Source organism: Macaca nemestrina, chromosome 4, assembly GCF_043159975.1.
Source record: "Macaca nemestrina isolate mMacNem1 chromosome 4, mMacNem.hap1, whole genome shotgun sequence".
Taxonomy (NCBI): domain Eukaryota; kingdom Metazoa; phylum Chordata; class Mammalia; order Primates; family Cercopithecidae; genus Macaca; species Macaca nemestrina.
In genome coordinates, this window is record NC_092128.1 from 100,040,813 (window position 1) to 100,068,006 (window position 27,194).

General features: G+C 40.1%; 1 protein-coding gene across 10 annotated transcripts in view; it reads left to right on the forward strand.

Moving 5' to 3' along the window:
- The window catches only part of LOC105475787 (chimerin 2), a 314,261-nt gene that overhangs the window by 167,059 nt on the left and 120,008 nt on the right, over positions 1-27,194 (forward strand). For all 10 annotated transcript variants that reach the window (XM_011731281.3, XM_011731279.3, XM_011731285.3 and 7 more), the window contains 2 exons: positions 757-812; positions 25,788-25,819. In XM_011731281.3, coding sequence (XP_011729583.2) covers positions 757-812; positions 25,788-25,819 — 88 coding nt within the window. The remainder of the gene's footprint in view (positions 1-756; positions 813-25,787; positions 25,820-27,194) is intronic.

A 27,194-nucleotide genomic window follows, 5' to 3' on the forward strand; every position in this document is an offset into this window, starting at 1 on the left:
CACTCATTATATTCTGAAAAATCACCAATAATTGTCTGATAGATTGCTTTATATACAATGACCTGCTTTCCTCCATGCCTAAGACTGAAAGTCTGTCTCTAAATGAGGTTAGGAAGGAGTTATTATTATTTAAGATGAGAAAGCACCCAGGAAAGAGGAATGACAGTGGATGGAAAGTCATCAAATGGATGAGAATTCACAGTGTGATAGACAGGGCAAAAATGGAGGGAGAAAAGAGCGAGAAATGGCTTGGTGTTTCACTCACTCAGAATCAGTTATATCTTTGTACATAGCTAACATCTCAGAGAATCACACTCCTCTTAAAATGCCAGTTCTTTTCCTGGTATGTCAAGAGACATCGGCATTTAAATTCAGGAATCCTATTATATGATCTTACTACTCAGTTACTCACAAGTAGAATTTCATCTTTAAAATAGTCAAAATAATTTTGGCCACATTTGGTCTTCCAAGAAAGCCATAAAATGAACAATGCCAGTAACAATTATGAAACTAAATAGGCCTTATAAGAATAAAAAAATCAATCTTGCAAGTTTATATTCACAATGACTAATTTCCATATAAATGATCTGACTTTATCCAGTCTAAAAAATGTGCCTGTATTCTCTTGTTTTTTTATATTTGCAATTCTCGAGGTGTACTTAGGTGGAAATATTTGAAGGCATGTTGATATGTGTTGTGGTATTCTAATTCTAATTATTTCTCTCTCTCTGTCTTTTTTTTTTTTTTTTTTGGCAGTATATCAGTTACAGCAAGAGGCACCTCGTCCCAAGAGAATCATTTGTCCTCGGGAGGTCAGTACTCAGCTATTTCCAATACACCTTGTTAAATATGATGAATTGTCAGCACTACATAGAGAATGGAGGGATTTCAGGTTTCCTGGGAGTTGATTTCTATTAACGTTTGTTAGAGTGTCGAAAAATTTAACATCTTCATAATCTATATTTTGACATCAGACATTATTTAAAAAATACTAACAAACCAACTTGGATTCAGATGTCTCCTATTTTTAACCATTACCGAGACAAATTAAACAACCTTTGTAAACACCAAAAAATGTGTATTCTGGATGTTTTCTTTGTTAATATCCTTTAGATTCTTTTAGCATTTTTTATGATGAAATGCTTACAGTAGAGAAAGTACAGGGAATAATAAACCTCTGGGTATTTTCAGTGCCCATAGTTAGTAAATCTTTATGCTTGGTCATATTTACATGACATTTTAAAATAATAAAGGCTGACAAAAAAGTGATGAGGTTTTAATTCTAACTTTCCTTAATTCACTAATCAGTTCTCTGAGTGTGGGATGCCAGCAAGATTTGAAAGGCAGGACTAAGGCTCTATTTTCTGTTTTTATTCTGATCAGTTTCTTTAATAGCATACTTAATATCCTTCAAATCAAAGGCCCCTGGGTCCTTGCTTATTTTTGTCATCACTGGGATTAGATAGAGAGCTGCGGATAGCTTTTAAAGTGCCATGCATGCCTTATCAGGAGGGAAAGGCTCCAATTCCAACACTCTTGAGATTCACTCTTGAACATTAGTACTTTTTGGATCAGGTTTTGAACCTGTTTCAAAGACTTATGTCCATGCATACCCATACTCAGAGCCAAGTTATCATGGTTTAATACATTTTTCTATGTAAAATTTTACATCTGTTGAAGGGCAATGAAATTCATCAGGTCATCTCAATTTTAGGACACAGTAGACTTTCTCACCCCAGCCATATGACTGGAGAGGAGGAAATATCTGGTGCTTAAGGAAAAATCCAGGATGAGTTCCATTTATTTCGTACTCTGATCTTGTCTTAACTCTGGGGTCAATATATTCAAATAATATATTCAATAATATTTGTTATTCAATAACCAAATCCAATAATATTCAATATTTTTTCAAATGAGAGAAAAATAGGATAAATACAAATTTTTGAATGAGATGCACTAAATAAGAGTGTTCTCAGTGCAAATTAAGACACAAGTTGCTAAAGTTTCCTTCACTCCTGCTTTTTATTGAGTGTTTCTCCATCAGAAAAATTATTGCCTTGTGTAAGGAAGTAGAGGAATTTAAATGTCTCAATGAAAAAAATATTTGTAAAATTAGAATACAACTAAAGACTCTATCTAGGGGCATTAATAAAAAGACACTAGGCAAGGTCAGGCACCAGAACTTGAAATGCAAACAGATAGCAAATAGTCATTCATTTATCTGTTTATTCTGTAAATATATATGGAGAGCCTACTCTATTTGAGCTGTGGGGAATATAGCAAAGGACTTGGCTATTGGCATTTTGAATATTATAATAAAAGACAACAAAAGTATGATGTAATTAAATATATATTTAAGATTTTGTCTCTGTATAGTGTGTGTGTGTGTGTGTGTGTGTGTGTGTGTGTGTGTGTGAAACAGACAGACAGAGAGAGAGAGAGAGAGAGAGAGAGAGAGAGAGAGAACATCTCTCAGTTTCTCAAAATCCTTGGAACCATGTCAGTTGTCCCTTAAGGCAGGTGGAGTGTTAGCAGTGGAGGTAGGCGATTCGGATTATCCTTGTACAGACTCTCCCTAGAGTTCCGCTGAAACTCTTCTGCCATCCAGCGGGCTGAGGGTCCACTGCGTATCTGTTTGCTGTTGCAGTGCCATCACCATCTGCTGTGACTAAAGGATATGATGTCCATGTCTCTTCTTTCCCCTCTTGTCTGCCTGTTAAACCATGCTCTTCACCTTTTGACCTTACCAATTTGATATCTTAGTGAGGGATGTCTGGTCAATGCTTGCTTTCCTCTAGAATTCCATATCCCGTTTCTGCCACGAAACCTAACGTGAAATGGAGATTCATCAGCTCCCTTGCCTCAGCAGGCAGCATGGGGCCCATCCAGCCAGGCAGGTGTCAGATAGTAACAGGTCAAGTTTGCCTGAAGAACAGGTGCTGCTCAGATGAGTGTCTGCGGGAGTAGCTTCAGTTCCCTTTGTTCTCTAGTTTGTCCTCCAGTTTGATGTTATCTGCAGATAATTACTGCCCAAATTCCCAAGCCTCACAGCAGCTGACCTCCTGCAAGTGAAGGCACCACTTTCTCTTGCATGATGGTGAAACAGTTTCCCCTACTACAGATGGTGTTTAGTCATACATCTTGTTGTCTTGTAACACACCTCCATGCTTGGGAGACATGCCTAATGAAGACAGAAAGCCTTTCTGTGTGAGTTTGTGGCCAGGGAGATTGAAGCTTTATTTACACATTTACATAAAGCAGTAAAGGCTGTTTAAAACAATGAGTTATTTTTTTCTATGTACGTTTTCCTGTTATATCTCATCCCTTAGCTAAGAGCCCACATATTCCTCTTCTACACAGCTCTGGGCCCTTTTTCTTGGTCTTCAATCCATCTCCTCCCAGCTACTCTTCCCTGGTCCCTAGCGTGGTAGCTCCAGTATACTCAATCTCTGTTGTTTCTCTGATGACTCATACCTTCCTGGGCTATGGGCCTCTCCCAGGTTAGGACCTGCCAGTTCCACATGATAAATACCCACATTAGAGCACCAAGCAAAGTGTGCAATTATAGAGATGTGGAACACTGTCCCTCTAGGGTATAGACGTAGGCCAGTCTGCCTTGATACATGGTGGTTATAAACAGATACCAACTACCTAGTAGAATTTGCTAGGGAGCTGGGTGAGTCAAGGGTACAGACTGATTCAGCAGGCAAAATCCACATACTTATCGAATCCAGGAAAGCAGGGAGCTCAGCTGCAGAGTCAGCTTGGACTGGTTTTGACTTCTTGCTCCACCACTTTCTAGCTACCTGACACAGAGCCAACCACTTACTCTCTCAGGGAGATTAAGGCCTAACCCAAGGATAAGCACCTACTTTGCAGGGTTGCTATAAATGGCATATGTGGGTCAAGTGTACAATATGGTGCCTGCTGCATAATGGGTACTCAGTTATTGTTCATGATTCATGGCAGAGTCAGAAACCTGTGAAGAACAGGCTCTGAGCTGGTCATTAGGGACAGAGTCAAAGTGATGACAGTATGCTCTGAATGTAAGGGTAAGAGGCAGTGATCAAGAAGAAAGCAAGATGCCCAGGTCAGGAATTAAGCCACCAGGAAAAAAGATACTGAGGATGAAGAACAGAAGGTATAAGCAGCTGAACAACAGCTCTGGCGCCAATTAAGCCAGGCAGGGTCAGGTCCTGAAATAACAGTTCATTGCTTTCTTGAAGCTTTACCACTGCAAATTAGTATTTATTGAGCAGCCGCAGCACCTGGTGCTCTGCTGGCATTTCCTCAACACTCCATGCCAACAGATGCAAAACATCTTCCCGTATGCAGAATTCTCACTGCTTTTTCTGTCAACTATCACTCAGTCACATCATAAGCATTTATTAGTTACCAAATGTGTGCCTGGGTTGTCTGTCACAAACTGTATGGAATATTGACTCTCAAATTTGTTTCTCTAGCCAAGACCTCTACCCGGGGCTCCAGACACCTCTATCCACCTGTCCACTGGACCTCCTCAGGTCGCTGTCTCACAGGCCACCACCAGCCTCATGTTCAGAATAGAACTAGGCCCTGCTCCATTGGATGGCACCTAACTTCAGACACCTGTACTTCTCCCTTCCCTACCCTCACCCCTTTCTCCTCCATTCTTAGCATCAAGTCTATCTCCAAATATATCTTGCATTGTCCACTGTACTCTATCCCCATGAATGTTGAGTGGTTTGGGCCATTGTCATTTCTTGCCTGGATTTCATTGCAGATAAGGAACCTCCCACCTGATCCCCCTGCTTCCACTCTTCGCAGGTTCCCTGCAGCTCATATGTACACATACGCGCACACTCCAGTCACCAGACAGCAGCCCAAATCATCATTGTTAAATACAAATTGGACCCTTCAATAGCTTTCTGTTCCTCTTAGAATAAAAGCAAATTTCTTGCTGTGCCTATGAGCCATAGTTTGTCTCCTACATCTGTCACTGCCCTGTCTGTACCATTCTTCTCCAAGTGCACTGCCTTTTAGCCCCACTAAATTCTATTCCCATTCATTAAAAACAAGAAAAGAAAAGAAAAGAACAGAAAGAACAAGAAAAAACCACTGTCGCTATTACTGGGCCTTTGCACTTGCCCTTTGCCTGAAATTCTCAGACCCAGGTTCTCTGCACATCTAGGTTTCAGGTCAAATTTCACATAATAAGAGGCCCTTCCTAAACTCCATAAAAAAGTAGCACCTCCCCAACCCTTGGAGCTTCTCTGTCATATCGCCTTGTTTATTGTGTCTGTGGCACTTCATATACTCTCTGATACACTTTCTTAACATATTTGATAGTTGCTTGTATATGTCTCTCCAATACAAGCTCCAGAGACTTCATCAGTCTTAATCATAGGTATATCCTTAGCAGTGAGCATAGCCAAGCAACAGTGGGGAATCAGTAAATAAATAAGTAGTTTTCAAAATGATGAAAAAAAGGGTAGCGATTGCTAGCATAAGGAATTTGGGATTCTCAAACTATTACTAATAGCATATCAGATTTACTCAATGCTGTTATTAGGGTAGTGAGCTAGACTTTTGGCAGTTGTTAAGGTACTAACTTAAACACAGACTAAAATTTTTTCCTGGACTAATCTAAGTTTCTTCTTGGCCTCTCCAAAAGGCCAAAATGGCAAGATTTACTTGTGTGACTCATTGAAAGTTAAGTTCCCCTAAAATTACCTCAAGCTTACACTAAATAAGCAGAAGTTCTTTTGTGACTGTAAATGATTTGGTGTCATTTGCCTTCTTTGAAATTGCTGTAGTGAATATGGGATTATAAAAAGCAATTTCAAAAAAGGAAAATACAATGGCATAATATGATTTCAAATTGTTCTCCATTTTATATAGCTTCATTTCCTTCTCCTTGCTATGGAATAGTCTATTTTGGAAAACTTTTTAAATGCAGAAATGGATGGTAGAGATTTCTAGCATTCATGATCAGAATCAGCTTTTTCCTTGATGATCAGAAGTTAGGCTGAGTACTGATGGCGATGGGCAATCTTCTTTTATTTCTTTTTCTGAGAGAGTCTTGCTCTGTTGCCCCCAAGCTGGAGTGCAGTGGCGCGATCTTGGCTCACTACAACCTCTGCCTCCCAAGTTCAAGCGATTCTCTTGCCTCAGCCTCCCAAGTAGCAGGGATTACAGGTGTACCCCACTGCACCTGGCTCATTTTTGTGTGTGCATATATGCATATATGCATATATATATATATATATATATATATTTTTTTTTTTTTTTAAATAGAGATGGGGTTTTACCATATTGGCCCAGCTGGTCTTGAATTCCCAACCTCAGGTGATCTGCCTGCCTCGGACTTCCAAAGTGCTGGGATTGTGGGCATCAGCCACCACACCCGGCCAGCAGTGGCCAATCTTAAGTTGGAGTAGTATCTCACTACCTTATTTTACCTTCCAGTGAATTGTATTCATTTTTTAAACAATGCTTTAAGTGTTCCTACCCTCTTTTATGCATTTTCTTTGCTGGTTTTTGGTGTTCTAAATATCTACTGCTTTTACTCTTTTCTATCTTTATTTCTAAAAACTGTTCCTGTAAGCCTTCAAAAGCATTCCATTTCTTCATTATGCTTTTTAAAATTGTATTAATCATATCTAGACTTCACAATCTTGTAGCTTGAGGGCATTTATCTTGCCTTAGGCATGTCTGGAAGATCTTAACAAGCCATATTGATTGACCATATCATTTTCAACTAACTCAATACATTTTGAATCACAGATTTTAAGTGAATTCTGAGGGATTTTCTACTATTCCACAGTTCTTTCCCTTTTCTTCTTTTATTTATTGAAATAAATGTTTTAAAACAAAGTGCATTTGGAGGAATGTGAAAACTCTACTGATTTAAGACATCTCGACAAGGTATGTCTTAAAATAATGAGATTGATTCTACAAGCCACAAATAAAAATCAATCTCATTACCTTTTAATTGGCTTTATGTGTAGTAATCAGAAGGCTATTTCTTCCCTTGCAGAAAAAAATATTCCTATTCTTTTCATCCTAGGCTTTCTCCACTTGTCTCTTTTTTCCCCCTTAATGTCGACACAGTCAAGAATGAAGGACTTTCCCATCGTTATTCTTCCAGGCTGTCACCTCACTCACTAATGCCGTCTGCCCTTTTTCTTGATGGAGTTTTGTTCCGAACTGGACTTGCTTTGGGTTTAGACTTGATGTAGTACAGGAGAAAAATCTAGTAAAACCAATGTTAGAAACAAAATTTTGACATATGATTTTTTTTCCCCTAAAGATAGAACCAAATGTTTTCTGCTTTAAAAAAAAAAAAAAAACTAAAAACTTTCTTTTTTATTGACAAGTACTGTGAGCTACCAAAATGCATACTCCCCCTGCCCCCAAATTCACTCTCTTTGGAATACTTTGAACTTCTTCTAAAATAATACAGACCCCGCAAGTGTGCACCTAAACATATTTAGACATTTCCAAGGTGAAATCATAAGCACTGGGTAAGGGCTGTTGAGACCAAGCTGTTACGGAGTTCAGAGCCAAGGGGAGCAGGTGAGGTGAGCTGGAGAGGGCCACCAGAGAACAGTGCGTATGCCAAGACATAAGATGAGGTAAAAGTAGAATGAGGAGGATAAATGGGAAATTAAACAGTGATTGATAATAGGCAACGTTTCTGGAGAAGATTCTTTAATCTCTCTGGGTGATTTTTATTTCTTTTTTCTCTTCTCTTCTCTTCTCTTTTCTTTTATTTCTCTCTTATTGGACGGAGTCTTGCTCTGTCGCCCAGGCTGGAGTGCAATGGCATGATCTCGGCTCACTGCAACCTCCACCTCCTGGGTTCAAGCCATTCTCCTGCCTCAGACTCCCGAGTAGCTGGGATTACAGGTGCCCACTATGCCCAGCTAATTTTTGTATTTTTAGTAGAGACAAGGTTTCACCATGTTGGCCGAGTTGATCTCGAACTCCTGACCTCAAGTGATCCGCCCGCCTTGGCCTCCCAAAGTGCTGGGATTACGGGCGTGAGCCACCACGCCTGGCTGATTTTTATTTCTTAACATCTCCGTTGAAAATGTGTATTCCCTTAATTACTAGAGTTGGAATACTATGTGGTATTGTTCATTGTTTTAGAAAAAAAGAATAACTGATAGCATCATGTATTACAACATGTGTTCTGCCATCTTCCTCTAGCCTATGACAGCTGGAACCCAAGATCCCATTACTCATTGATCTCAGGTGGTGGTAGTGAGAGGGGATCCAAACTGAGACACAGTGGTTATGCGGAGACACTGGCTTTTGTAACACCAGCCTTACTCATCCAAACACAGCGTAAATGTCACACCTCCATAGGAGTTGCTACCTACAGCAGCCCCATATTAAGTCTGCTCTGTGACTCAGAGGTCAGGTCCCACAAGTTTTGGGGTGTAACCAGGGTTCTCCAGGAAAAGGAGCAGGTGCATAATGCTGGAGCTATAGTGAGGATTTAAAGACATGCTTCACTTTTTGCTCACCTGGTTAAACTGTAACTGAGAAATAAAGCTGATGAAGGCAGGTTATACTTGGCTCCAGATAAGCTGTGTCTCCTACTGGAGTGTGGCCTGTCCAACCGAGCACTGAGAGGCTTGGACGTAGATTTCTGACCTTGATTCTGCTTTCCGTTGGAAAAAATGTGGATGATGCAATCTCAGACAGCCTCAATTTTAATATGACTACACTGAATGATATTACCTAATTATTTACTCATTGTCAGTCTTTTAACAGAAATGACAGCTATCACATAAGGAGTACTTCCTGTGCCCTGAGCACCGGCTGCATAGTTTTTACAGACGCTACTCCCACCACAATCCCATAGGGCTTGTTATCCCTCTCACTTTACACAGGAGGAAATGAGACAGGAAGCACAAGAGGGGCAAAGGCCAGATTCCAACCCAGACAGTTCATATCCATGGCTGGGCTTCTAATCCAGTGAGTCACAGAGTGTGATCCCAGCATCAGCTGGGAACAGGTGAGAAATGCAGGTTCTCAGGCCCATCCCACATGTCCTCAATTACAAACCCTGGAGATGGGACCCAGCAATCTGTGTTTTAGCGAGCTTTTCACGGGATTCTGATGCCCCCTCAGGTGTGAGAACTACTGTTCTAAGGACTGTGCTTGCTTCTCTCTGCTTTCTCTTTCATCCTTTCTCCCTAATCCCTAGGGATAGAAGACTCAAGATGCTCTTGCCTCCTGGTAGTGCTTGCTATTTGCTTAGCACTCGGGCTAGACTATTCATGGATTTCAGTGTAGGCACCCATAGCCTTCTTTATTTTTCCCAGATGTACTTCCTCCTAGATGTTATTTTCCACCCTTTAAAAATATTTTTTCTTTCTTCTTTGCTATTTCAAACTTTCCTATACTCTCTTATGCTGCAGAGACCAAATGTGAATCCTGCTTGTAAGGGTGGGGTCAGTACTTGATTAAGCCTGATCTCCTGCCTCTACCCTCTGTTTTCTGGTATTATACTTCTAATGTTATGTTTGTGTTACTAATTAACAAAGCTATTTCAAATTCAGAGTTTTTTGTTTGTTTGTTTGTTTGAGACAGAGTCTCACTCTATTGCCCAGTCTGGAGTGTAGTAGCATGATCTCGACTCACTGCAACCTGTGCCTGCCAGGTTCAAGCCTCCTGCCTCAGCCTCCCTAGTAGCTGGGATTACAGGCATCTGTCACCATGCCTGTCTAATTTTTTTATTTTTAGTAGTGACAGGGTTTCACCATGTTGGCCAGGCTGGTCTGAAACTCCTGACCTGAGATGATCCATCTGCCTCACCCTCCCAAAGTGCTGGGATCACAAGCGTGAGCCACCACGCCCCGCCTCAAATTCAGTCTTAATATGAGGATTCATGTTCATTCATATTCAGCATATACTATGATGAATTCCAGCTCTTTTGGGATCTTTTAGGTGTTTTCCTTATCTGTGGCTATGCACAAATCCTTGCTAGATTTCCTCCTGCTTTTAATGGACTCTTGCCTCAATGAAAATACTAAACTCATTATCATATGTCAGAAATGCTTTAATTGCATTTGTTTTCCAAGATGCTAGTTTCTTCACTCAGTCCATCCTCTGTGTGCTTAATGAGCATTTCTCAGTTCAGGATTTTAGATAACGAATTTGCTAATAAAAGCCAGTCCAGAGCAGGTGCTCTCCCAGGCCCACCTCCTTGCCTCAGTCTACCACTTGCCTGGCATCTGGCTGATGCTGACTGAGCCATTGGTAATAATCTTCTTTGGCTATGTCCTTTAGCAAATCACAATCTCACTTGACATTAGCTCTAAGTACACCACGTCTCTGTCTGGTTGGACACAATAGCAAACTTTGCTTCAGTGATGGTATCTTTTTCTTCCTCCTTATTTACATGGCCAGTGTCATTTCCCCATATTCTGTGGAAAGAAATTAAATAGCCTTGGCACAGCCCAACAAAGGCATATTTGGTTGCCATCCAGCACCTTGCATCCTTCTAGGTAATTACGCATCGATTGTTTGATGAATGTTCTTGGATCTCCCTGGGTATTTCTACCAAGTCTGTAATTACACTACTCTGGTTGTCCTTTGCTCTGTCATAGTTCTCAGGGTTCCATGGCTTCTCAAACACCAAGCTTAATGATGCTTCATCAACACCTTTCAATTCAAGGATGCAGCTCAGACTCCTTAGTGTTTCATTAGTCTCAGTTGCTTAAAAATGTAATTCGCCATTTTCTGTCTCAGTTCATTGTGATATCTTAAGTTGGCATCAGTATGCCGTAGCTTAAAAATTAATGATTCTCTTCTCCAACTGCATTAAAAGATGAAAGAGCATGAACAAGGAATGATTTGACCCACCATTAAATAAAAAGGCCTTTGAGGCATTGGCAAGCTCTGTGTTTTGAGCTAACAATAAGATGTCCTGAAACTGGTTTTTGGAGAATGGACCCTCATGCTTTTTAGTCTAGCATAGGCGTTGGTCAGCTATATCCTGGAGACTGTTTTGGTAAATAAAGTTTTATTAGAACACAGCAATTACTCATTCTGTTATATATTGTCTATGGCTGCTTTCATGCTACCATGGCAGAGCTGAGTACTTGAGACAGAAACTATATGATTCCAAGCCTAAAATATTTACTTTATAGCCCTTGCTAGAAAAAAGTTTGCTGACCCCTGGTGTTATGCTAAAAGTAACTTTTAAAGAGTGAGTTAGGCCAGGCACAGTGGCTCATGCCTGTAATCCCAGCACTTTGGGAGGCCGAGGCAGGCAGATCACGAGGTCAGGAGATTGAGACCATCCTGGCCAACATGGTGAAACCCCGTCTCTGTTGAAAATATTAAAAAAATTAGCTGGGTGTGGTGGCACATGCCTGTAGTCCCAGCTACTCAGGAGGCTGAAGCAGGAGAATCGCTTAAACCCAGGAGGCAGAGGTTGCAGTGAGCTGAGATTGCACCACTGCACTCCAGCCTGGAGACAGAGCAAGACTCCATCAAAAAAAAAAAAAAAAAAGAAAGAAAGAAAAAGAAAGAAAGAAAAAAAGACTGGGTTAATATATGTAAAGCACTTAGAACCATGCCTGACATTTATATATCAGAAGCATTGGTCTTTAATTTCTACCATCTCCCAAGTACTACATAAATGTTAGTGGGGAAAAATAAGGAGTTTCAGCCTTGGAATTTAGGATGAATTTGATCCCAAGCCATTTTGAGAGATGATTTGGCCTTCATGTTTAACTTGCATAAATTGATGAAAGAGGCCAAAGCAGTTACAAGAAGCAGGTGTTCTTTGACCTGCTTTCTGACGGTCACTTTCTCCCCATCAAGACATGGAAGCCTGTTAGCAAAGGTGGCACAGCGCTCCATCAACAGGAAGTTAAAGGGGTGCGTGGGATCTGTTTATTTGGTAGCAACATCTGAACATGGAAGCCAAACTGACTTTAATTTCAGGAACAAGGCTGGTATTAGCATCCTGTATGTTCTTGAATTCTGATTAATAATTCGTATGCCAACGCCTTTGAGGAAAGAGTGCTACATCTGCAGTTAACTCTGAAGTCTGTTGTTTTTAAAGTTGGATTGATGAATGGATAGAGGAATGAAAAAATATATATGCTATAAAGCAAGAATAGTAAAAATGCTGTAGAATCTAGATGATGTATATATGGGTGTTTACTGTAAAAGTCTTTCAACCTTTCTGTATGTATGAAAATTTTCGTTATAAAACATCAAGAAGAAAAAATGAAGACTGTGTGAGAAGAGTGGCAGAATGTGCTCTGGCCCATGGAACAAAGACATTCTCTTGGGTGCACAACCCTGACAGGCAGGAGGATGGCTTGGCATGAGAGCTGTTGGAAACACTATAAGCCATGCTCAAGAATTTTTAATGTGGAATAGAGAACTTTTCTGAAAAAGAATAGTTGAAAGCAAAGACAAGCATTAATAAGGCACTTCTACTCTTTATTACCATGTTGGGAATTATTTTGGGAGGAGTGCTTGCTTCAGAAATGCTAAAGTAGGTAATCTGTAAAAAAAAAAAAAAAAAATAGAGAACAGGCTCCTGGATTTTATACGATATAGAGCAATGAGTGCTGGCCCTGATATCAGGAATTGGGTTTTAACTCTGAATCTGCTGCTATCCCTATGCAGGACTGTGGGCAAATTAGTTAACACTCTGAACTGCAGCTTCCTTGTCTATAAGAAGAAGGCAAAGATACATTTCCACCTTCCTGGTGGGAGAATATATGTAAAAGCATTCTGAAGGTCATGACGATATCAGGGGACAATGAGTTCTCAAAGGGGGCAATATCACCCCTAAAGTGGAGAAATTTGGTTCTTTAAAAAAAACCTCTTACTATTTATATGTATAAAGCACAAATACCTATATAGAACATAAACAGATATACAGTCTATATGTAATATTAAAATTCCTTTGTGGGGAGGTGATTGAGAGAAAACCTGTCTAACAAGACTCCATAGGGAGCTATAATGCAAAAATAGACAAGCCTTGAATTTCTACCATCTCCCAGATTCTGTTCTCCTTTGTTTTTCTTTAGGTAGATTAATTTTATCCATCACTTTGAACACTTAATACTCTTACATTTCTAGGAGAGAGAGAAAAAAGTAACTTCTGGGAGAAGACTAAGAATGATAGACACTTTGCCTTTTCCAAAGTACGTATAGTACCACTTAACCCAAATACCACTAAGCTTTGACAGAAGGAATTTACTAACAAGAGTGAGGAATTAAATGAGTGTACTCACCCAATCTTTTTTCCTCTAGAAATTTAACAGCAGCATTAGTTTTCCCTTGATTTGATTCGATTCTATTGGGTACTTCAAGCTCTTTGGGCTTAGGAGGTATGTGGAGAATTTAAAGAGAGTTTGGAGGAGAATAATGAAGATGAATTAAGGATTGGAAAATGGGACCTATTAGAAAAGGTCAAAGGAACAAGGATTATTTAGTTTGAGGAAGAACAGGCAATCTAGTGGCACAGAGATGGCTTTTAATAATGGAAGCCTTATTCTGTAGAGAATATTCTCAGATTCTCATTTGCACTGAAGACCAAAAGAAAGGAAGATGCATAATTGGAAGCTGGAGGAACGTGAGATTAGATGTGAAGATGAAATTTCTCTTCATGATTAAATCCTGGATTTTGAATCTCCTCTACAGTATTTTTTATTTTAAAGCAAAATCCGTATCTGGTCGATCAGAAGTATGGACAAGTCAGCCCATCAGGTTTGATTCTCTGGCCCTGGTTGGGAGGCCAGCCAGCCAGCCCAGCCAATATGGCCTCCTGGGGATCTGGCTGGATGGAAGAAAACATTCATTTCACCTGGACCTGTGGCTCCAGGATGCCAAAGATGAGTACAAAAAACTCTAGCCAACAGAGTGCCAGGCTAGTGCCAGAAAAGTATGCCTAATTGGGTTGTCCAAACAAGGAGGGCCTAAGGCGGATTTTGGGAGCCAACATATGGAGCCAAGGAATCATGGTGCCAAGGAAGATGTAGCAAAGAAGAGTGGGTGAAAGTGGGCTGCTGGGAAGGAGGGCTGGATATAGGAGTGCTACTCATGGCTGAGCTTTTGGGTGTTCCTGGAAGCCTACTGTGAGAATGGATCAAAATCCATGGGAAGGTGCTGGGAAGGTGTCCTAAGCTTCTAGGATAATGTTTATTCTCTCAGGGTTTTGGAACTGCTGCCCAAAGTCATAGTTCTCAGTCCTGGGTGTGAGTCAGAATCACCTGTGGAGCCTGGCAAACCTTACAGACACCCTGGCTCCAGCCCTGGAGATTTTGATTGAATGGAAATATCACTTAGAATTCTGTTGTAAGCAATAAAAGTCCATTCTCACTAAACTTAGCAATAAAAAGCAGGGCCTAGGAGGGTGGACCAATTGTGGTTAGAAGGATATGAGGAAATTCCCTGGATGGAAAGAAAAGCTGGTCAGAGGGCTTGAGGAAGGATTTAAAGCAAAACTGATACACCTTGGGCAGTAAAAGGTGATGGTTAGCGTCAGAGTTTCAGGGTAATCCAATCTGCCCCTTTGCACCCTGCTTCTCTGTGCCTCAGTTAGTCTTCTGGAAATGGGTGTAACTGATCTTACCTCTTGGGTAATCATGTGGATTGACTGGGTTGATATATGTAAAGAAAGTGCTTAGAACAATGCCTGGTATGTAAGTTCTCAATAACTATTAATGATTATTGTTGTTATTGTTGTCATTAGACTCTGCCACACATGTGAATCAACTCTAACAGCTTCATTTAATGGTTTCTACTCAAGTCGCAAATTCCAGGGGCAGAGCATCTGGGTGGTTTATGTTGTTTCACGTGTCCACCCTCTAAAGAATGTGAGGGACTTGGATTAGCAGAATCACTGGCTCAAAATCACAGTTGTTGCCTGTGGTCTTCAGTCTTCACTCTGGAGATTCAGAAAGCAGACAGGGGAACAAGTTTTGTCCTGTAGCTTGGAAGCATAAAGCTTCAAGGTGCGAGCTACCACCAATACCAGTCTTCCCATGGAGACCCCTTTTGAAATTTCAGTGAGCCCCAGAAAGGGATCTGGGAGCATCAAGCAAACCTGCCTTTCACTCATGTTATGCCATGAGATTGAGCTTTGTGAACACCGTGAGCAATATGCTGGGACAACAGAGGTGAAGAAACAGGAGCCCTTCCCTCAAGGAGCTCACATCGAGAGCTCATAAAAGCCAACAATCCCAATTCCAGTAAGATCGCCATGGCCCTAACTCAGACCTTTTATAAAGTTCAGAGGCAGGAGACTTCCCCAAGATGGCAGCATTTCAGCTCTTACTTTTAAAATCAGTGAGATTTTGCCAGGCTAAGGCATAGAGGGACTGAAGAACAAATATTAGAATTCCAGGCAGAGGACATAACCCCATCAAAGAATATCCTAGAAGTATGAGAAGCTGAGGGTGTGCTTCAGAAACTGCAGAAGCTATGTATGAGGAACATGAAGAACTGAGGGGTGAGGATGTCATGGGGCAAGAGCATGTGTGTCAGTAAGAACATATTCTGCACACACAAGCAAGGACCATCCAGGGAAGATCCTAGATGTCATTCATGTGTTCATCCGATAAATATTTATTGAGCACTTGGAAAGGGCCAGGACTGTTTTAGACTCTAGAGATATAGCAGTAAGCAAAGCACAGTAATCTTTGCCCTTGTATAGTTTCCATTTGAATGGAAGATATTGGTAGAAAAAAATGTATTCATCAGAGTTCTTCAGAGAAATAAAACCAATTTGTGTGTGTGTGTATGTGTGTGTGTGTGTGTATGTGTTACAGGTGGTGTAGTTGGAAGGCCTGAGAGCTCTCGAACTGATGGTGTTGATTCCAGTCTGGCTCTGAAGGTCTAAGAACCAAGAATACTAAGGGCAGGAGAAGATCAGTGTTCCTGCCCTAGCAATCAGGAAAAGGGAGCATGAATACAACCTTCTTCTGCCTCTTTGTTTTATTCAGGCCCTCAATGGACAGGATAGTACCAACCCACACTAGGGAGGGCCATCTGCTCTACTCAGTCACTGAGTCAAAGGCTAATCTCTTCGAGAAACACCCTCCCAGACATAACCAGAAATAATGTGTATCAGATACCTGGGAATCCCATGGCCCCCGCAAGTTGACACATAAAATTGATCATCATAACACACAAGTAAAATATATAGTATATCAGATGATGATAAATGTCATGGGGAAAGAATAATCCAGAAAAGAAGGATGGGGTATGCCAAGGAGAGGAGTTACCATTTTTAAGTAGGGTGGTCTGGGAAGGTCCCACTGAGTTGTGTAGGTTTGACCATGCAGCAGTGGGGAACCAGTGAAGAATTCTAAGCTGAGAGCAATGTGACAAGACTTGCATTTTCTGACTTAAGTGTGAAAGATAGATTGGAAGGTGATAAAAGGATATAGGGAGACCAGTAAAAAGACTACTTTCATGGTCCAGATGAGTAGATAGCCCAGTGGACATGGAGAGAAAGGGACCATTTTAAAAGCGATTAAGGAATTGCATACAATGAAGAAGACTTCGTGGCAGATTGCAAGTGGGGTTGAGAAGAGGGAGGAGTCAGAGATGATGATGTATAGCTTGGGCATTGAGTGGATGATACCCTGGGTGGTAGCATTCATTGGGGTGAAGAGTAAAGAAGGGTAAGCCATTGGGTACGGTGAGTACCAATCAGTCTACCCAGGTCTCCAGAATGGCCATGTTTTAGAGTTTCCACAATTTCATATCAACCCATCTGTAACAGCACAGTCAATGTTCTCTATAAGTACGTTATATCTGTTATCCTTGGGCAATTTCCCTTCCTTTTGGTGTAGGAGAAGATTATAGGCTTTGGAGTCAATTAGACGTGGTTTGGATCTCATCTCCATGCCTCTGCATGATCTTCAAGTAATGTTAACCATACAGGCCTTCTTTTTCCCATCTGCAAGATGGGAATCACAATATCCATGTGGCTTGCTTGTTGGGAGACCTGAAACATCCACACTGAAGGCATTGTTAAATGTTGGCTCCTCCTCTGCTCCTCCTGGCCCTGCCCTTAGTGGAGTTCTGGGTCAAGGTCAATAGGACTGAACTGGAGAAAGATCAGAACCAGTAGCAAAAGGGCTCAATGCATGAGGCATGGGCATTTGTATGAGTGTGTCTGGGTGTAGTTGCCCTTCCATTACTTTTAAAATCTAAATATAAATAATGTTGGCAATTTGCCTTCCTCTGTTATGATTTTAATACATATTGTTTATAGTATTTATGTAATGAACCCTGAGAAAACAGGACTTCGCTGAGCCCCATCCTGGACAGCCATTAGACGGTGCTTTAGCCACTCCTTCCTGAGACATCTTCTGGGATCTGAGAAAGCTGTGAGTGGCGGAAGTCTTATTTCCAACCCAGCAATCAGGGCAAAATTTCAAAGCTACATGCTGTGAGGTGTGGAGTCCCATAGCTGTAAGGAATTCAAACGTTAATTCACATGTATGCATAGCATGGCTGATCACTCCCAAGAAAGAAATTTCTTTAGTGTTTTTTGTAGTTTAACATTGTTTAAAATTTTTCCAGGGAGGGAGGAGGTTCCCTTTTTAATCTTACTGACATTTTAGTCTGTTCCATTTTGTATTCATCTGATATATTTCCTTGAGTAGTTGGAGGTATTTCACCAGTACTGTCTTTTCTTAAAAGCTACCTTTATGTATTATCAGCACTATAGAAAGCAAATATTTCCTGCTGCCTTCCTTTTACTCCATTTTACTTAATGTATTTAAAGTTTTTGTTGCTTATTTGCATTTTTGGTTTAAAAAAAGTTTCTAATATTCTTTCTTGGGAATACTTAACAGTTCAAAGTTCTTCCAGTTTAAAGCAGGGTTTCTTGACCTTGGCACTATTGACATTTTAGAGGGATAATTGTTTATTGTAGGGGGTTGTCACATACACTGTGTGCTGTTTATTAACATCCCTGGATTCTGCCTGCTAGAGGCCAGGAATACCCTCCCCCCAGTCCTGACAGTCAAAACTGTCATGAGGCAAAAAATAAGCCAAAGAAGAGAGACGAGGTATGCCAAGGACAGGAGGTCCCACTTTTAAGTAGAGTGATCTGGGAAGGTCCCGCTGAGTTGTGTAGGTTTGACCACGTGGCATTGGGGAGCCAGTGGGGAATTCTGAGCAGAGAACAATATGACAAGATTTCCCCAGACTTTGACAAATGTCCCTTGAGGAGCAGAATCACCTCCCCTCCCAGTTGAGAACCACTGGCCTAAAGAAAATATTTTATGTTTGTTTGCTCTAATATTATCACTGATAATCATAATTTCTGGAAAATTTGGGGGGGCAGAAGTGAAGCCAGAAAATAAACCAAATGATTGGGAACTGCTTTGGTCTTGAGCACCCCTAAGCTGATCTACTTATGTGCATCTGTAAGTTCACAGACTGTTTCGATCAGGTTGCTGAAGTATCCAACTTGTGTGTATGTGCAAAACTTAGCAAAGCAATTGGTTACCTTTTAAGGAGATTTATTACAGAAAGACTGACCAGTGGACTTTTATAATACATTCTATTCAAGACAGGAAGGAATTCACCTTGTCAGTGCCCTATTAGATTTCCAGAAGTGTTAAAGAAATGCCATGAGGAAAAAATTAGGCCTTAGATTCTAAATGGAAAGAAATGGGAGATTTTAGAGTCTGCTCAGTTTTCATTCTATGCTCTGCACTTTGACTGCAAGAGTGTAAATTTCAGTACTTGAATTTTCTTTCTCTCCTTTTCAATGGAGGATCCTTGATTTCTAATTAAAAAGGAATTATCTATATTTATTTTTTGTGGATGAAATTGCCGCAGTATCAGCAGCACAAATCCCCCCATCAAAAGCCTTTTCTCCCCTACTTGATCTATCTGTCAGAAAATCCAGCAATCTAGCTGCCCTGTGTAGGAGGTTGCTAAATCAGGTTTTTAAATTATTTCTATTAAGTAAAAACTTAACATATACCAGCTGCGGAGGGATTATAAAAGCTTTGTTCTTTCAATAATTGGAAACCTTGTTTACAGAGGACTCACAATATTCTGTAAATGTCTTTGTGTTGAACATAAAGGAACTTGTGTTTATCTAGGCAATGATAATCTGACTATAAAGCAAACTCATTTAAGGATTATGCTTCCTGTCTCTCACTGCAGCTGTCACCCTACTGTTCTTTGAAGCTTTGCAGAATGCTGAGAAGCCTTCCTTAAAATTGAAAAATACATTGGGAAATAAACCAGATCATTTGGGAATACATGTGATTCCAAATCACGGGGAAATATTTGAGAGACCCCAAATGTCACTCCATCCTAGGCAAATTTTTCCAAAGTTCACATTTGCCAGTTCGTTGATGGAATTCAGTTCATTCAAAAGAGATGTTAAGGTGTTGAGTCCTAGCAAAGAAAACTGAAGGCCATTCAGATAATCTAATAGTTAATCAAACTGCAGAATTTTGAGAGCCAACAAAGGCATTAGCACTGATTAGTATCTACTGGAAAAGGAGTGAAGCACAGTACTTAGGGGTGGCCCCAGTCTAGACTCAGCCACTTACTAGCTCTGAGACCTTATGCTATTTAGTGGTTCTCTTTAAAATAATAGCATTCACTTACCTTGGAGCATTGTTTAGAGACTTAAATGAGGCAATAGGAGAGAAACCCTCAGGACTGTGCCTGGCACAGAGTAGCTACTCAATAAATGAGAAGCTATTGCCACGATGATCCAAGTCTCACATGTGGTATCTTGTCTAATCTGTGAAACAGCCTTATTAAAATAGCCCATTTGTATAACTCCAGTTTTACTGAAAATTGAGAAACATGAGATGCAAAGGAGTGTAATAACCTACTCAGAGTCCCACAGTAACTGGATTGATGAGCAAGGGTCCACAGGCATATTCTGTATCTCATTCTGCAAACATGTAACGAGCACAGGCACTCTTGTTTTCCGAATACTCACTATTTGAATATTTGCTATCAGGACTTGCTAAAAGCCGTTCCCAATTAGAAACCAGCTATGACACATTCTCTCATGTGTGGCAGCTTCTCAAACTTTAATGTTTCTATGAATCCCCTTAGAATTGCAGATCCCACATTTCTAGCAAATTCCAAGATGATGCCAATACTGCTGGCCCCATGATCACACTCTGAGTAGCAGGGTGCTGAAAGACGAAGGGTGGGCTTCTCTCATATCTGTGTTCTCCTGAGCAGCTGCATGTTTAAACATAGAGCACATTATATCTGTAATTTCCCTACCTTTTCCCTGAGGGTTTAGCCCTTCAGTATTTGTTCAGGCCAGGAGCCTAGGAGCACTACCAACTCAGGTCCAATTAGATAGTAACTCTCAAATCTTTGGTAATATCACTGCATTATTTATTTTTATTATAATAATGCTCAGTGTAGAAGGCTAATGAAATTCCTATTTATTCAGCTGTAGACTGCACACAAATATACCTGCTCATTAAAGCATTAAGTGTTAAACAATTAGGTAATTGGTTTTTAAATGTTTTATATTGTGAAAAGATTGTTATTAGATTGTCAAGTAATTATTTAGGGGCATTTTAGTAATATTTGGAAAATGGATATTTTTGCATTCTCTAAAAATGATTTGTTTTTATATGTAAAGTAATGGAATATAGGCTCTTGCTGTTTGAAGCTTTGCTGCCCTACACGTTTTTTAGGAATGGGCTAGACTGAGATAACAAGGGGTATCTGCATTTACTCTGTGACAGACATTGGGAGAAATCCTGGAAATACATGAATGATGAAGACAAAATTGCTGCTCCACAGAACAGTTAGGAAAAAATGGCAAATAAATATTTAAAACATGGTGAGATAAGTTTTCTAATGAAGATATGTAAAAGGAGCTCTAAGAACACAGCAAAGGATGGGCCTAACCCTTCCTTCTGTACAGAGGAGACCTTCTCTGGAATCCAGTGATAGCTCATAGCAAGTGACTGGCTGTCTGCGCCTGGCACTGTTGCAAGCATATTACACATATTTATTCATTTAGCTCTTACAACAACCCCATGAGGTAGGTACTTTTATTATCATTTTCATTTTAAAGATTAAGAAAACTGAGGAGTATAGAAATAGATAACTTCCTTAAATTCCCACAGATCTGGCCTCAAACCTAGGCAGTTTGGGTCCAGAGCCTGCCTTCTTAACCCACATATGATCTGCCTCATTTGAAAGAGAATTCAGGATCTTAAAATAAGACCACGTAAAAATGATGGGCATATTAGAGGGCATACACTTACAGAACTGCAAGTCATTTGGTTTGATGAGTGCAGAGGATGAACATAGGGTGATGAGGCCGTTGGGCTGAAAACATAACGTTCACATAGCCTCACATATATGGGAGCACAGTGTGTGGACTGTGGATAGTAGGGATAGGACTAGACAGGATGGAACCCATCTCCAGTAGTCACAGTGCTAACAGTTTAATTATACTTGAGATGTAACTATAAAGTCTTAACATAGATGTTATTTTAACACATCTGTTTCATGGGCATGGTCTCTTCCCATCAGTCATCTTGGGAAGCTCTGCTTTGATTTCTGCCAAGTTCCCATTGCTCAGAGCGGGTTGGGAATGTCTCTTCTAAAATTCCTTCAGAGCAAGTCACAGTGAAAATCCTATTATCTTATGATCATGCCTCGTTTTTGTCTCAAATGTTTTTCCTAGTTTGGTCACTCACCCCATTTACTTACTGGTCTTGGCTCCAAATAATGTATGTCTGTTTGCTGAAATAACATGCGCTTTCAAATCCATTCTCAAAAAAACAAACTTATGTATATTTCTACATATAGTGATTCTGACTTTAGTATGTGCTTTAAAATCATCTAGGGGGCTTGATTAAATTACATGTCATGTCCCTACTCTTAGTAATTTTGGCTTAGCTGGTCCGAGATGGGGATGCTGTCTGCAGTCTTCAACAAGCATCTTGAAGTTTCTGTTTTGAATGACCAGCCCACACTTCAAGAAGTGTGCATTTAAGGATATTCACAAGAAAGGGTGGTATATATTAAGGTAGTTCCAAAAGAGAAATTCCAAAAATGTTCTGGTCAACAGGGATATAAGTGGCATGTATTGTGCCTACCTTGGGGGCTATTCTCTTGTAGATGATGCTTATTTAGGATAAAATGTTCAGTTTTATTTTTGAAAAGAATCAGCCACCATTCTGCATGGTCGCACCATAAACACTGAAACCCTCTGTGCCTTGGGAAGGACCCATTTCATGTGTTTTCTCAATGACGTCCTACTTGATGCTCTGCCTCTGTAAAGAGAGGTGTTCCTTTTTGAGCCAGCTGGATCATCTCAGGATTAGAGGATGTAGTAATCCATCTAACATGACCACGTATTTTCTTTCTCTTAAAAAGAATGAGCTGCCTTCATTTCTTGGACTCAGAGCACTAAATCCCAAGAGCGGACATGGCAGATCTGACAGCTGTCAGTCATATTCACAAAGGCCAGGTTCACCAGGTGATGGATTGACCAGCTGCAGCTGCTGTCCTAGGATAGTCACTATGGCAGGGAAGCTCCAGAACCAACCTTCACTCATGTCAGGATATATTGCATTTTCCATTCCTTCCTGAATCCATGTGACCACCTAAATTTTTTGATTAAGTTACCTGATTTGAACAAACATAGTTTTCAATGAGAATGCAAGAACTTCTAAGTTGCCTTACTTTTTATTTATCAACTATCTTATTGCGTTCACACATATTGAAGAGAATCTCATACAATTGAAAACAGAAATTGAGAGCTACAGTTTATTTTATTAAATTCAGTTTCACAGGTGGGTCCTGGTTTCTACTGATGGCTGACACGGAGCCTTGCCAGGGAGTGAGTCAGGCTTCTCTAAGGCACTGCTGGGGGCACAACACAGAGGTTCCTAGTCTCTTGGCAGAGCTTTGTCTCTGGAAACCCTAGCCCCCAGCCACCTGTTCTGTCTGGATCTGAGGATCCAGTATTATCCACCTTGAAGAAATATGGACATTGTATGATTTGTATAGCATCATTTAACTTAAACATTAAGCTCTGGACTGGTTTAAAGCTTAGTGAAGTATAGAAATAGAGACTGTGTTTAGACTCCTGTGAGTAAAAAGTTTATAAAAAGAAGAGGATTTTGTTTTTTTGATCCCAGCCTCTCTTTCTCTTTGACATTAACAGGGACACATATATTTTCTTTAAGAGTTTCAGGGACAAAAAAGGAAGGAGAGATTGGATTGCTGTCAAAACGGCCCCCAACCAGTAGAAGCAGTGATCAGATGGCCAACCACATCCTCTATCTTTACTCTTTCTTACGTCTGTCTTTCCTGTCCCCTACATAGGGTTGCTAGATTTAGGAAAGAAAGAAAGAAAGAAAGAGATAGTGGGGAGAGAAGGAGAGAGGGAGGGAGGGAGGGAGGAAAGGGGAGGGAAAGTGAGTGGGGAGGGGAGGGGAGGGGAGGGGAAGGGAAGAGTGGGGAAGGGAGGGAAGAAGGGAGGAAGGGAGAAGAGGAGAGGAAGGGAGAGAGGGAAGGAGGGACCAGGATGCCTAGTTAAATTTAAATTTCAGATATGCAAGGAATCATATATTAGTATGTATCTCATGCAATATTTGGGACCTATTCCATGGCCCTCTTCCATGCCTGTCCCACACAATTCAGGGCTCTTCTTTTATTTTCTAGTGGTTTTCATTTTCAGAAGATTTGTCTCTCAGTTGGATCAAACTCTCTTTCGGGCAGAATCTTATTTGGCATCTTTCAAGGCACCGTAAATATCAGCTTCCCTCTTTGGGGGTCTATGTTAGATTTCTCCTTAAGCATTTCCCTCTGCTGCAAGTGCAGAGCACCCCTGAGTACCTCATGCCTTTCCTCTCTACACCTGCAAGGTCATTATTTCATGTACAATGGCTGGCCTGAGCATAGAGCCCAGAACATAGGGGTGCTATATATTTTTATGATTGGTTGATGAACTGAAAGCAATTTGTTGTCTTGTTAAGAATCAATTAAATTCAGCATTTATTAACTGTTTACCTGCATGCCAAGAGTTAGTAGTATTACCATGTGGCTCATCTGGGAAGTTAGTAACTCTTTCTCTTTTAGGGAAATAAGATACAGGAAGGGAATAAGGTTGAGAGCTATACCCAGATTTTGCAGACTTGTGCTATGGTTCAGCCAAAAAGATGGAAATTTAAAAATTGTCCTCATATATGGAGAATCACTTCAAATTTTGGAATATCACCTCTCAAAGAATAGAGATTTTGCCATTATGTATCATTGACTTTCATTGACTTTTCTAGTCCTAAATTTCTTCTCTGTCATGTTGGTTTACAGTCATATATCTATAATATTATAAAACTAAAAAAGAACTTTGAAAGCCAAAAGAATGATATAAATGACAACATATTCAATTCTCATTAAAAAGCTTACCAGCCTGTAGAATAATGGCACACATAATTTATAGAAAGGATATCAGATAACCAGGTGCCTTTTTACACCTGGATATATTGCTTCTATTAACGATATTATTTAAATCTTCCTTCACAAATGACACCTAGCAGGCTTTGAACCTTGAGGATTAAGTTATGAATGTCCTGCTTGGTTGAGTAATTTTCAGGTGTAAAATGCACAGAAGAGTGAACACATATTTAGAAATGTCTAGATGGTAAGTTTTGTACCAGCGAGGCTTATCCTAGGCAGCATTGTGAGTGTGGTCCCCAAAGCCCCAGTCCGCCTTTCTGAGCCTTTTCCCCAAGCTCCTAGTGTCCTGCTACCTATTCAGATTTGCATCCTTTGGAGGATGGAGCTAGGCCAGGAAACTGCCCCGTATCATGAAATCCTGCTACTGTGCCTGTCCCTGAGCCCTGCTGTGAAAACTGTTCATTTGACTATAGGAAGAAATGACTGTGAATAAAACAGCTGCCAAGCTCATATCCTACAACAGTGAATAAACATGAACTTGCTGTCATACATATAACCATTCATGAAAACCCATAACTTAATGTGGCTCTCCTATGTTTTGGGTGTCCCTGGAGTTAGGGGAGAAGAACAAAGGCTGAGCATGAGAAATCATGTCACTTTCTCACCAACTCCAACATCATAAACATGCGAACACAAAGCTCTTATGAAAGCAGATGATCATGTATGTGAGAAAAATCGAATGTGATAACCTCAAGGCTAAAGCTGTGATTGAAAGATCTTTCTGGAATGTTTGTGTTTTAGTCAAGTCATAAATCTTGTCCTATGTAGCCTGCACCTCTGGTGTCAAATGAATTTCAGCTCATTAGCCACATGTTGAAAAAATAAGAATGTTAGAATATTGACTTTATTTGGAACGTGATTGAGTTAAGTCTGCTTTATTTTTTAATCCAGGTAGACTCCTTGTTTTAATTATAAATACATAATAAAAACAATTAGTCACAGAGTGAAATAAATGCTTATGTTTTATTCATGACAGAAGTAGTTGTTTTATCATTCAGGATGAAGCCTTATAATACCCTTACAAATTCCTTAATATTAAAATAAGCATCGATTTGTTTTTGTTGAAAATTCTCTTATTGGATGATTGGGTTTGGGTGGGAAGTGAGCCTAATGATTGCAGAAATGTGGTGATTCTAGATCATTCCTACCTGATACTGGAATGTGCTGATTATAACTCCATAGCTTCATGGATCTCTGATTTGGAGGATATCTGTAATAAAATTACTACCAGGACCCTAGTTCTGTTTATTTGAGTAGCATTTTTATCTCGCTGATTTGAATTCAAATGCATTATTAATTTTGTTTTCTTTTTACTATAGGTGGAAAACAGACCAAAATATTATGGAAGAGAGTATGTATTATACTATTCTTTGTTTTAATAATTTAATAAGTAGTCATTTCATGTGTCATTTAAATATTACAAATTTTCTAATATATGGTCATCATATGTCTATTATGCAAGGGTTTAATGATAAGAATAAATGCAATCAGACTCCTTTGAATTAATATTTTTTATAGCACTCAAGTGCTTAGTTTCCATTAATGTGGGAGGGAGAGCATCTTGCGCTACTTTTCGCTCCACAAAAGAGCTACTGAGTGCCTGGCAAGTACTTGAAACGTAACGCAGCATTTTTCATAATGGAGGCTGTCTGTCAGTGTTTCATTTCACTTTCTACCTCAACACAATAGAAATGTTTGGGGTGTCCAAGATGGTACGTTGTATCTGAGTTCCTGACTTTTGTGTACCTCCGTGCAGTGGTCAGGATAGGTATCCCACTTCCCTGCATTCTCATAAAACCCAAATGATTTCTCTTGGCTTGGCTGTATTAGCCAAATTGCCTTAATACTCTCCTTTCCATTTTTCTCTTAATTTCAACTCTTGTTTTGTTTCATTTTTTTCCAAAACCTACTGCCCAGCAAATACACATGACCATAAAAATAATTCACAGTCTAAGCCTATGTTGTGTACAACACATCACAGAGGGCAGGCAGAATAGGCCAGGGGAGAGGAGATGCATCAATCACTTTTCTTCCCAAGTCCAACCTGAAGGCATTGTGAGGCAACGTCTCTTTAGAGTCTGCCTTCCAAGCTCTCACAGCCAATCCTAAACCTTTGTCTTGTTCCCTTACCCGTCAGAGCCTCATCTTCATGATTAATGACCCTCTTAGTGGTCCCAGCCCAGTGCACCTTCCTAATTGCCACAGCTGCATTTCAGAACCTTCCTTGCAGCGCCCTGGGAATTTGACCGGCACCTCTGGAATGCCTGCCTGGGGGCACTGGCCTCCGCTCCTCTCCACCCCATGTCCCTACTATCTGATCTATGTTGTAGTATGGCTTTTTTCCCTCAGTATGCTTATTTGTTTTTTTCTTTAAGATAGCACAATTGATTTTTTAAAAATAGAAGAAAATGAAAACCTACCATCTACACTTTTGCATGTGAATTCTAAAAGGAGCTGTTTATTATGCATTTTCTTTTTTGCAGAAAAGTTTTCTTGAATGACTTTTTAGTTCTCATCTTCTTAACCCCAATTCATGTAAAACATATGAGTGTCTTGAGACTAAGGAAGTATTTTCTTAACTACCAAAAGGAACATCTTTTATTAGATGGTAATTAGCCTAAAACCTTCAGATGCCGTGTTTCCGTTTATTTTTTTTAAAAAATGAATGGTGTTTTTTTCTTCCACTTAAAAAGTAATACATGCTTCATTCAGGAAATGCACATACA